Raw genomic sequence first — 12351 nt, 5'->3', positions numbered from 1 at the left:
TTTTTGTATTTTTAGTAGAGATGGGGTTTCATCATGTTGGCCAGGCTGGTCTTGACCTCTTGACCTGTGATCTGCCCGCCTCAGCCTCCCAAAGTGCTGGGATTACAGGTGTGAGCCACCATGTCCAGCCCCCATTTATTAATTTTTCAGTAATATTAAAAAACAGAGCTTACAATATGCCAGGCATTGTACAAAGAATTTTTTATACATTTTCACCTCATCACTTAACACCTCAAATGGAAGGTTTTATTACTGTCCCATTTTAAAGTTAGGGAAATTGAGACAGCTTAGAAAATGTAGTCTTACAACTCCAAATATGTTCCTTGGACCACAGCACCAGCATCACCTGGGAACCTGTTAAAAATGAAGACTCTGGCCACACCACAGACCTACTGAATCAAAATCTGTATTACAACAAGATCCCCAGATGATTCTTATGCACATTAATGTCTGAGCCTGGTTTAAGTAACTAGCCCAAGCTAACACAATAAACAGTAAAGCTAAGATCAAATCCAGATCTGTGTGATTTAAAGTCCATGTCCTTAATCACCAGCTAATAATTCATTTTCTCAAATAGAGTCCACATATGTAAAGACTATTCCCAGCCAGGCATGGTGGCTCATGCCTGTAATCCCAGCATTTTCAGAGGCCAAGGCAGGAAGGTCACTTGAGCCCAGGAGTTCTAGACAGCCTGGGCAACGTAGTGATAGGGCAACATAGTGATAGCCTACCTCAACAACAACAAACAATTTTTTAATTTTAAAATTAGCCAGGCTTGGTGGTACGAGCCCGAGGTCTCAGTTACTCTGGAGGCTTAGGCGGGAGGATCTCTTGAACGCAGGAGTGTGAGGCTACAGTGAGCCATGATCATGCCACTGCACTCCAGCCTGGGCAACAGAGCAAGATACTGCCTCATTAAAAGAAAAAAACACTTCACAAGTTGCTATTAAAAACAGTCCTTTTGCCATTGTCTTTCACGCCTTTTAGTAGAAAAACTATTTTTCTATTATCTTTGTCTTGTAATCCATTCCTTTTTACATTTTTATACAAGCACAAAATACACATAAAAAAAGGAAATCTTTCATAACACTAATGTATTTCATGGTTACATCCATTTCTTACAAAATTTGTCAGAATCTCTCAAATCAGACAGGAAACTAGTCACTATAAATCAATAGCAAAACATTTAAAATGTTGTATACCATTTAGAAATAAGTAACTAACACCACTGAACACTTATTCGAAATTGAATATGGCTAAGCCAACTACTGAATAATTCAAACATCAGTGAGTTAAAGATTAAAGATGACATGGGCCATCCCAGGCTGTGAACTCCAGTGAAAGGCCATTCTAGTATCAATTGCTAATTAATGTCAGTAGCCAAAAAATTTTCAAATGAAAAGTCTCTCACAACATCATTTTTGCCAAAAGATGGATCAACTTACTCAGAGGATACTATAATTAGCAAGTTTTACAATGCACTCTGATGTCCAAGATGAACTAACTACATGCGTATTTACCGTTAACCGATTTTAGTTCTGTCAAGCAAGGTCAGACGTAAGAATTGTTACAGACATTTCCCAATGTCCAAATGTAACTCAAAAGAGTCTTTGGATGCAAATATCTTGGTGTGTCCTAGCATAATTTTTTTTTTCACAAAGGGAGATACTCAACCAGCTTTCATGGCAAACAATATTTAATATATTTGACTAGCTTTATTCAAATTATCCTCTCTTAAAAGTAAGAACAGGCTGGTAGCAATGGCTCACACCTGCAATCCCCGCATTTTAGGAGGACTGCTTCAGCCCAGGAATTCAAGACCAGCATGAGCAACATGTTGAAACCCTATCTCTACAAAAAAATACAAAACATTGGCCAGGTGCAGTGGCTCATGCCTGTAATTACAGCACTTTAGGAGGGCGAGGAGGGCAGATCACCTGAGGTCAGGAGTTCAAGACCAGCCTGGCCAACATGGTGAAACCCCGTCTCTACTAAAAATACAAAAATTAGCTGAGCGTGGTGGCAGACGCCTGTAATCCCAGCTACTTGGGAGGCTGAGGCAGGAGAATCACTTGAACCTGGGAGGTGGAGGTTGCAGAGAGCCAAGATCGCGCCATTGGACTCTAGCCTGGGGGACAAAAATGAGACTTCGTCTAAAAAAAAAATTAGCCAGGCATGGTGGCAGTGCCTGTAGTCCCAGCTTCTCAAGAAGCTGAGGTGAGAGGATCACCTGACCTTGGGAGGTCAAGGCTGCAGTAAGCTGAGCTCCACCACTGTACTCCAGCCTGGGCAACAGAGTAAAAAGCTGTCTTCAAAAAAAAAAGAAAAGAAAAAGAAACTTCTCTTTAATCTCCAATTTTAAAATGGTACAAAAAAAAAAAAAAGATTTAGCATTCCTATGTTAAGAAACTCAGTTAAGGTCTGCAAGTAAAAACACTTTAAAAGAAAGTCTGTCTTAAAGGAGCACAAAGTCTTACTGGCATAGACAGAATTTCCTCCTTCTTATCCACAATAAAAAAAGTTATTTCACAGCTGGGCACAGTGGCTCACGCCTGTAATCTCAGCACTTTGGGAGGTCAAGGGGGGCGGTCGCGAGGTCAAGAGATTGAAAACATCCTGGCCAACATGGTGAAACCCCGTCTCTACTAAAAATACAAAAATCAGCCGGGCATGGTGGTGCACGCCTGTAGTCCCAGTTACTCAGGAGGCTGAGGCAGGAGAATCGCTTGAACCCAGGAGGCAGACGTTGCAGTGAGCCAAGACTGCGCCACTGCAGTCTTGCTCTGTTCCAGGTTCCGTTTAAAAAAAAAAAAAATTGCCGGGCGGGGTGGCTCACACCTGTAATCCCAGCACTTTGGGAGGCCAAGGCGGGCAGATCACAAGGTCAGGAGATCGAGACTATCCTGGCTAACATGGTGAAACCCCATCTCTACTAAAAAGTACAAAAAAATTAGCCAGGCGTGTTGGTGGGCACCTGTAGTCCCAGCTACTCTGGAGGCTGAGGCAGGAGAATGGCGTGAACCCGGGTGGCGGAGCTTGCAATGAGCCGAGACTGCGCCACTGCACTCCAGCCTGGGCAACAGAGCGAGACTCTGTCTCAAAAAAAAAAAAAAAATTACCCTGGTCTGGTGGCACACCCCTGTCGTCCTGGCTACTCAGGAAGCTGAGGTAGGAGGACCGTTTGAGCCCAGGAGGTCAAGGCTTCAGTGAGCTGTGACTGAATGCCACTGCACTCCAGCCTGGGTGACAAAGCAAGACTCCGCCTCAAAAAAGAAAAAAAAAAAAGAATAAGGCAGATATTAAATATACAAGTAATGACATGAAAAGATATCCATGATATTCATAAAATAAAGTTATAGAATTTCATGTAAAATAAAGGTATACCTGCTTGTATACATGAGGTTAAAAAAAAAAATCCAGAAAGCCATATGTAACTATCAACCAGAGTTAATTTCAGTATGGTAAGTAAATATTTTCAATATTTCAGTATGCAGACTTTCACTTAATTCCCGTTTTCAGTATACTGACTCATCTAGAATTAACTCTTTATACACTTGTTTTTTTTAAAAAAATAATGAGCCTATATAACTCAAATAGGAAATAAATTTAAAGCAAATAGTTTTTAAATCATATTGAGAGTTCTAAAATTTAGTTCATTCAACAACCTTTTAACAGTAAAAACATAATAATCCACACTGTACTAAAAATACTAAATTAAAAAATACCATAAACTATGAAGATGGCCTCTATGAGATGTAAAAAGAAAGAATACAGAAGTAGAGGGGTATTCAGAGTTTTTTTGTAAACAGGACAAAGATAGCAAGTTTAGTTATATCTTCACACACTGGCCTCCTTCCAAACAGCTTTTGTAGAGGGGGGGAAAAAAAGTCCCACAGCAAAATTGTCCAGCCTCTCAAGAGTAGATAGAATCTGTGGATGGGGAAGCAGAAAGGACTTTTGCAAACCTGAGGTTATTTTCTCAACGCCTTTCAGAATTCTACAAGAGATGCAGGAGCAGCAGCAGCACCACCTTTCATAGAAATTTTTAATTTAACTGTTCAAAAAAGATTCTGTTTTTCCCTCTTCAACAAACTAGGAGGCTTGTGGGCTTTCAGGATAGAGGAATAAAAACAGGACAGAAGAAATTATGAAGTTAACACAAAATTTTATTTATTTTGGTTTTTGAGATGGAGTTTCGCTCTTGTTGCCCAGCCTGGAGTGCAATGGCACGATCTCAGCTCACAGCAACCTCCACCTCCCGGCTTCAAGTGATTCTCCTGCCTCAGCCTCCTGAGTAGCTCAGATTACAGGCATGCGCCACCCATACCCAGCTAATTTGAAATTAACACAAAATTATGCAGGAGAACTTTAAATAATATGGCAAGAAGGAAGACCAATCAAGCAAAAAGTGTTACATCAAGTCACCTACTACTAATAATAGACTTGCAGAAAGTAATTTCATGAATGTAAACACACAGTTGTTTTGAAAATTATGCATTCTGAAATAAATTACAGAATTTCAGAAAAACAATGAGTGAAAATTTTGCGTAACAGATCTATGGGATAAATGTAAAGCAGAGATCAGAGGAAAATTCACAAGACCAAAGAGCTACATAAATTAAAAATTAGCAGGGCACAGTGGCTCACGCCTGTAATCCCAACACTTTGGGTCCACTGCGAGAGCCCAAGAATTTGAGACCAGGCTGGGCAGCATGGCAAAACCCCATCTCTACAAAAAATACAAAACTTAGCCAGGCATGGTAGCGTGTGCTTGTGGTCCCAGCTACTTGGGAGGCTGAGGCAAGAGGATCCCTTGAGCCTGGGAGGCGGAAGCTGCAGTGAGCTGAGATCACACCACTGCACTCCAGTCTGGGCAACAGGGCAAGACCCTGTCTCAAGGAAAAAAAAAAAAAAATTAAAACTTAAATAAATTCCCAACTCAAATAGCAAGAAAGATAACAAAGGACACCAAAACAAAGCCTAAGAGTAAAATTGTAAAGGTATAAGTGAAAACTAGTAAGATCAGAGAACAGAAAAACAATTCATAAACAAAATCCATTTATTTGGGGGAAAACAAAAGCACCCACAAGATAGATAAATCACTAGCAAAATTAATAAAGAAGAAAAGATAGTAATACAAATATACAAAGTAAGCATTGATAAGGAAGAAATAACTATAGAGAAGAAAAATTTTAAATTATAAGAGATTATTTTCCACAGCTTTAGGCAATTAAATTTGAGAATCTCTATTATATGGATAACTTCATGAAAATACAGTTTACTAAAATTGACCCTAGTAGAGAGGATGCTTAAGCAAACTAAGTTCCACAGAATAAACAGACAAAATTATTAAGGAATTAGCTCACCAAAAAGCACTGAGCCCAGATGGTTTCTCAGGAGAATTTTTTTTTCCCAAAAGTCTATTGGCTCTTGGAGGGTTGTAAGTTCTTTTTTTGTTTTTTCCCCAATGGTTTGTGGTAGTTTGGCTACATGGATAAGTTCTTTAGTGGTGATTTCTGAGATCTTGGTGCACCCATCACCCGAGAGGTGTACACTGTACCCAATGTGTAGTCTTTTATCCCTCATCACCCTCCCACCCTTTCCCCACCCAGAGTCCCCAAAGTCCGTTCCGTTATTCTTATTCCTTTCCATCCTCATAGCTTAACTGTCGCAGTTTCTCTATTTTTAGCCCATGCCAATGCTTTCTCACTAATGTTTATGTAATCAATGAGCCAAGATTCTGCCCGGTTTTACTTTCTATAATTCGTATTATAAAAATTGGCCAGGCACAGTAATCTCAACTACTAGGAAGGCTGAGGCAGGAGAATCACTTGAACCCAGGAGGGGACGCTTGCAGTCAGCCGAGATTGCACCACGGCGCTCCAGACTGGCAACAGAGTGCCAGTCTCTCAAAAAATAATATTTCCATTTTCTACACTTCCTACATCAAAGTAATTAGCCTATCTTTAACAGAAATTTTCTATCTTCCATCTCTTTTTCTAAAGTTAAATAAAGATGAATCATCTAAATATTTGATGACACCCTGAGGATTTTAGCAGTGACAAAAGTTGTAAGTGACAAAAACCAAAATCTTGTGTACATTCAAAATAATAATTAACCAATGAATGAAGTCTATATATTTTTAAAAAAAATACTATGCAGACATAAAAAAGGATGAGTTCCTGTCCTTTGTAGGGACATGGATGCAGCTGGAAACCATCATTCTCAGCAAACTATTGCAAGAACAGAAAACCAAATAGCGCATGTTCTCACTCATAGGTAGGAACTGAACAATGAGATCACTTGGACACAGGAAGGGGATCATCACACACCGGGGCCTGTTGTGGGGAGTGGCAGGGGAGGGATAGCATTAGTAGATATACCTAATGTAAATGACAAGTTAATGGGTGCAGCACACCAACATGGCACATGTATACATATGTAACAAACCTGCATGTTGTGCACATGTACCCTAGAACTTAAAGTATAAAAAAAAAAAAATTAAAGCAAAAAAAAAAATTTTTTCTTCAGTCTACAAATTACATCCCAAAGATCTACACTACAGGTTATGTTCCTCATCTCTAACACCCACACCTTGGTTCTCATATTTTTTTTATCATTTTCCTCCCAAAAAAAAAAACCCCAATGTCCTTAAGTGTATAATCTCTAAAGTCTGCCTCTCCCTTCCACCTACAATCACACACACATTTGTCCTTTTGGGACTCTTTCGCCTTTTAATGCTTCTCTACCCACGGGAAAGGAGGGAAAAGTCAAAAAGCAAACAAGATCAATAAGACAGCTATTTTCAAAGTTCTGCTTTTCAAAAACTGCTAAAATCCTCAGGATGTCATCAAATATTTACATGGTTCATCTTTCTTTTTAATGAGCCTAATTTTGAACATAGTTCTAAAGTCAATGCAGACGGGGTGCAGTGGCCACATCTGTAATCCTAACACTTTCGGAGGCCAAGGCAGGCAGATCACTTGAGTCCAGGAGTTCAAGACCAGCCTGGGAAACTTGGCGAGATCCTGTCTCTACAAAAAAAATTTTTAAACTTAGCTGTGGTCCCGGCGCAGTGGCTCACACCTGTAATCCCATCACACTGGGAGGCCGAGGTGGGCAGATCACTTGAGTCCAGGTGTTTAAGACCAGCCTGGGCAACACGGCGAAACCCCATCTCTACAAAAAATAAAATCAGCCAGGCATGGCAGCACATGCCTGTAGTCCCAGCTACTTGGGAAGCTGAGCCAGGAGGACTGCTTGAGCCCAGCAGTCAGAAGTTGCAGGGAGCCAAGATCACACCACTGCATTCCAGCCTAGGCAACCAAGTGAGACCCCGTCTCACACACACACAAAAAATTAGCTGGGCATGGTGGCACACGTGTGTGGTACTTAGCTACTCCACAGGTTAAGGAGGGAGAAGCCCTCGAGCCTAGGACATGGAAGTTGCAGTGAGCCCTGATCACAAGACTGCACTTTAGCCTTGGTGACAACGTGAGACCCTGGCTCAAAAAATAAAATAAAGTCAATGTAATGGTTTTCAATATCCCTGGTTAGCTACAAGTTTTTCAATTTAAATTGTACTAAACACTACACTATTTATCTCTCACTTAAATAATTCATTACCACCATCACTACTGCCCTTAAAATTTAAAACATGCAGCTGAGTATGGGGGACCACACCTATAATATTAGCACTTTGGCAGGCTGAGGCAGGAGGATCACTTGAGCCCAGGAGATTGAGATCAGCCTGAGCAACATAGGGAGACTGTCTCTACGGTAAAAAAAAAAAAAAAAAAAATTTAATTAGCTGGGAGTGGTGGCACACGCCTGCAGTCCCAGCTACTAAGGAGGCTGAGGCAGGAGGATCGCTTGAGGGGTTGGTTGAGGTTGCCATGAGCTGCCATCGTGGCAGTGCACTCCAGCTTGGGCGACAGAGCAAGATCCTGTCTCAAAAAAAAAAAAAAAAAGTAAAACATGTGAAACTGCTAACTAAATACTAGAATGCTTTTTATAACTAGCATATTTAAATAAGACAAATTTAAGATCAACAGGGAGGCAGTCCAGTATAGTGAATGCGCATTCAAGATCAGCTGAATCGCAGCTCCATCACCTTTCCCTGGTGTCCTTAGTTACTGGAGCCAGTGTATACATTCAAGTTCATTTTATCAGCCTTTTGGCATAATCTACTATTATATAATAATTATGAAGCCAGGCACAGTGGCACATGCCTATAGTCCCAGCTACTTGGGAAGCTAGGGCAGGATGATCACTTGAGCCCAGAAGTTCAAGGCTTTCGCGCACCACAATCATACCTGTGAAGCCATTGCACTCCAGCCTGGGCAACATAGCAAAACCCATTCTAAATAAATAAATAAAATTATAATAATTACTATTATTATGAATCTTACTATTTTGTTTAGTTTATAGTAACCTTACATCAAACCATGTAGCACTCCCACACATATACACACACCCCGTATCATCCCAGTATCACATACCAACATTTAATGTGTTGAATATATCTATTGCTATATTATTGGTCAGGAAAACAACCCTATTTTAATAGTACTCTCTAAAACATGATAGCTCTACAATGGAGGTACCAAAAACACATGAAATAAGAAACAGACCCTTGCTTCCTTGATGAAACTGTTCCTCAAACACTTGACATCCTAATGCGTAAGAAATAAGTTTAAGCCTTAAAATCTCTTTTCCTATTCCTTTGGATCTAAATACTAGCATTCTTATTTAGGTCAAAGTTACTTTCATTTGTCAACTCACTAATTTTCTGATTTCATTATTCTGCAGTCTGAAATATTACAAATGTACCTTTGCCCAGTCCTTCTTTTATTTTCATCTATTTATCCTAAAAACATAAATATTTTGAACACCGAGATTTAGTTTAATCCCCTCACTTATAGGTAACAAAATAACCCTCCAAAACTAAGAATGTTTTCTAGATTTTGGCTATTAGAAAAAGAAAAACTTTAGTGTCATCATTCTCTTTCTAAAACACATTTTCACTGAGACTGGGGCTTTATGTATTTGCCAGAATCAAAGAAAAATACCAAGCTACTAATATACTGGTCCCCTCAGGAACTCTACTAATCAAAGTAGTCTTTCCATCTTTTAAATACTATTTTTCACATAGCTAGCTAGGGCATGAAACGAGCAAATATACTAACATAGGAAAAGCTAAGTAGTTGCAAACTAATTTTTCCTATTTGTCACAATCTCCCAATGACTATTTTATCAAAGGAATCATAACGCAAAAAACACTCTTTAAGAGTCTAGAAACTTCTCTAATATTAGTGCTTTGAGAGGCCAAGGCAGAAGGACTGCTTGAGCCCAGGAATTCAAGACTAGCCTAGCCTGGGCAACATAGCAAGACCCTGTCTCTACAAAATATTTTTAATAAAAAAAAATTTAAAGATCCTAGGAACTTAAAATTAATTAGCATAAATTAGGGTCTAGGTCTGCTTTCCTATAATTAAAATTCATCTGCTTCTTTTATTAACAGAAAGAGGTCTTGAGGTATCCACCAAGTAGAGAGTAAAATAGTCCTCTGTGGGGAAGCAACCTCTACACCATCAAAAAAGTATAGGAGTCTTATCTTTTAGAGAGAAACTTCTAGCACAGGAAGATATACCAAGATACACTGTAAGTGAAAACACCCAGAAAGTAAAATGTGCTATTATTTCTTAACTTTTTTACATTTCCAACTAAGAGAAATAAAAATTGAAGACTCATCAACCTCCTAATGCATAAAGTTTACAAAACAAATGCACAAAGTTTACAAACAAATGCACAAGACTGAATAAACAGTATGACCTAGATTTGAGGAAATAAATAAAAGAGACTAGATGGTAATATACCAAATGTTAGCAGATACAGACGAGGGGTGAAATAAATGTGAATTTTTTTTAATTTTCTTTTTTATAATTTTCCAAATTTCCCTACAGTGAACATTACTTTCATATTTAAAAAAACCTCATTAAAAAATAAACCATATGACATAAGGGTTCACTAAGAAGGGCTATGTTGTCGAAGTATTATTGACATGATTCACCATTAAAAGGGTGAACACCTCTCACTTTCCACTATTAAAATGCTGTTTAATGCCCTATTACTTTTCCGCTGCATCCTCAACGATGGAAAGAACTTCACTATCTCCTACTATTTCATTTCTGCATACAACTTGCTTTTAAATTTTTCTTCTTAAAATATGGTAAAACTTCTCACTAATCCTCAATAGTCCACTTTTTAAAACCTACCTCTAAATTTCGTCATAACAGAATTAGGGGGAAAAATTGTTTTACCCACTAATTACAACTTCATTAAGCCACCATCACTTTGGCTAGGGAAAAGTGAAGGCCGGGTAAACTACACGTCCCACCATGCATTGCTGCCTTGTTCGGAGTAGGTCTCTACGGAAACAGGAAAAAAAAAAAAATTCTACAAGTCCCACCTGTTACTTCGTTTCTAAACACCTCCTGCACTTTCGGCTCCAACACCAAACAAAAACAAAAGCCTCGTGATCTCACGTCTGCTCCGGGAGCCAGACAAGCAAGGGGCCCAGGGTCAAAGGCATGTCCGCTGTAACGGGTAAATTCTATCCAGCTCCAGCGCTCCCCTCTCCTTTCCGGGGCTGGATGCACGCAAAAGCCTTCTATCTGCATCCAATGGGGGCTCTCCAGCCGCACAAGGGAGAAGAACCGGTTACCGTGCAAGCACCACAGACTTCCCCGTGACGGGGCGGGGGCTACCACAGAGTAGAGGTGATAGCGACGTGACCCCAAGAGACAGCCTCAAAACACTGAGGACTCGCCGCAGACGCCGAGAGAAGCCACGGCCCCGCGGCTATCACGTTCCGCCGGGCGCCTCCATTCCCACAGGGATCGCAACCCCGACACTAACCGCCGCCCTCTCCGCGCGGTTTTGTGCCCCCTCAGCCGGGTCGCTGGGCCAGTGACCTCCCTTCCCCTGCGACTGGCGGACGACAAGGGAACGAAATCCTCCCGGCCTTCCCCTTCGCTCCCTCCCCCTTACCGTCTTGGCGGCCTCCGCCCAGGTCCTGCCCTTCTTCCTACGTCCCTTTTCCCTCATGTCGGGTCTTGAACTGACTGGGAGGTTCCCGTGTCCGGGCTCCGGCCGCCCTCCCTGCCTGCTCTGCCCTGCGCTGCTTTTCCCGCGGTGCCGGGAAAGGTGGGAGAAAAGGGAAGTCAGGCCGGGGGGGCACCCAAGCAGAGGAAGCGGCGGGGGTGGTGCGCGGGGGGGGGTCTATGGGGCGGCCGGTCCTCCTGCTGCCGTTGCCACTGCTACCGCCGCTGCCATATTGGGTTCTTACTGTACAGGCTGCCGCTACGGTCATGTGACCTCTCCCGCGCGGCCGTCACTACTGTACGCAGCCGGCCGCGCGAACGAGCGCGGGCGCGCCCCCGCCTCCCAAGCCCGGCAGCTGAGCGAGCGAGCCGGCGGTCTGCGGTACCTCGCCACGCCCCCACCCTTCCGGTCTCCGCCTCTCCGCAGGAGCATGCGCACGAGGGAGACCCCGGCAGTAACTGGCGTCTGACGCTCGGCGCTCACACCTACAGCGAGTATCTGCCTGCGGAAGCGGAACTTGTTCCATCCGGGAAAGCTTATTGAGCTGATCCCGCCTCGTGCGAGGCGCTGCATGGGCTGTGTAGACCTGGGGAGCTGACCTCTTACGTCAGTGGGTGACTCTGCCAACTATCACTTTAGATAAGCCCTGCTTTTGTGTTTTCTCATTTATTTGCATTTTTACAAAGGTTATCTTTTTGAAGATAGGCAACAATTCTCATCTACCCATTCGATAGGCAAAGCAACTGAGATTGAGTGACTTGCCAAACTCACAAGTCTGGGATGTAGAGACACCAAATATCAAATTGCCAGCTCAGAGCCCTTTCCATTTCCCCAGAAAGCCTCAAACTTAGGTGACTGTTTTTAAGGTCCCCGGTAACTGCATCCACACTTTTACATGTGAAGCTACTCATCAATGACAGAAATGGTGTCTTCTTTATTTCGGTGAGCTCAGTTCCTAGCATAGTGCCTGTACATATCAGGCGCCCAGTAAATATTTGCTGAATGATTCAGACATTTCTGTGGTCAGAGACCATTATTTGTAGTATCCATAACAGCCTTCTGAAAGATCCAGAATGTGGCATCTTCTCTTACATCATCTATGCCTTGATACTTTGCAAAGTAAGAAGCATGTGGTAATACCTGCTGATCTCACCAATCCACCTGCTTCCAGAAGCTGCTTCCAAACAATCTAGTAAATTTACTATAGTGTGAAATAGGACTAAGGATTGGATTGCCTCTTGGGAG

At 41.8% G+C, this 12351-nt stretch overlaps 1 protein-coding gene across 2 annotated transcripts in view; it reads right to left on the bottom strand.

The window, feature by feature from the left end:
* Positions 1 to 11405, bottom strand: part of ASXL2 (additional sex combs like transcriptional regulator 2) — a 159315-nt gene extending 147910 nt beyond the window's left edge. Inside the window, exon 1 of one of the 2 annotated variants that reach the window (XM_011950426.1) lies at positions 11053 to 11405. In XM_011950426.1, coding sequence (XP_011805816.1) covers positions 11053 to 11109 — 57 coding nt within the window. In that variant the 5' untranslated portion in view covers positions 11110 to 11405. The remainder of the gene's footprint in view (positions 1 to 11052) is intronic. The other variant, XM_011950434.1, reaches the window with a different exon arrangement.
* Positions 11406 to 12351: the final 946 nt, after the last annotated feature.

This window comes from Colobus angolensis, unplaced genomic scaffold (assembly GCF_000951035.1).
Source record: "Colobus angolensis palliatus isolate OR3802 unplaced genomic scaffold, Cang.pa_1.0 Scaffold109, whole genome shotgun sequence".
Taxonomy (NCBI): Eukaryota; Metazoa; Chordata; class Mammalia; order Primates; family Cercopithecidae; genus Colobus; species Colobus angolensis.
This window is presented reverse-complemented; position numbering and strand designations above follow the sequence as displayed.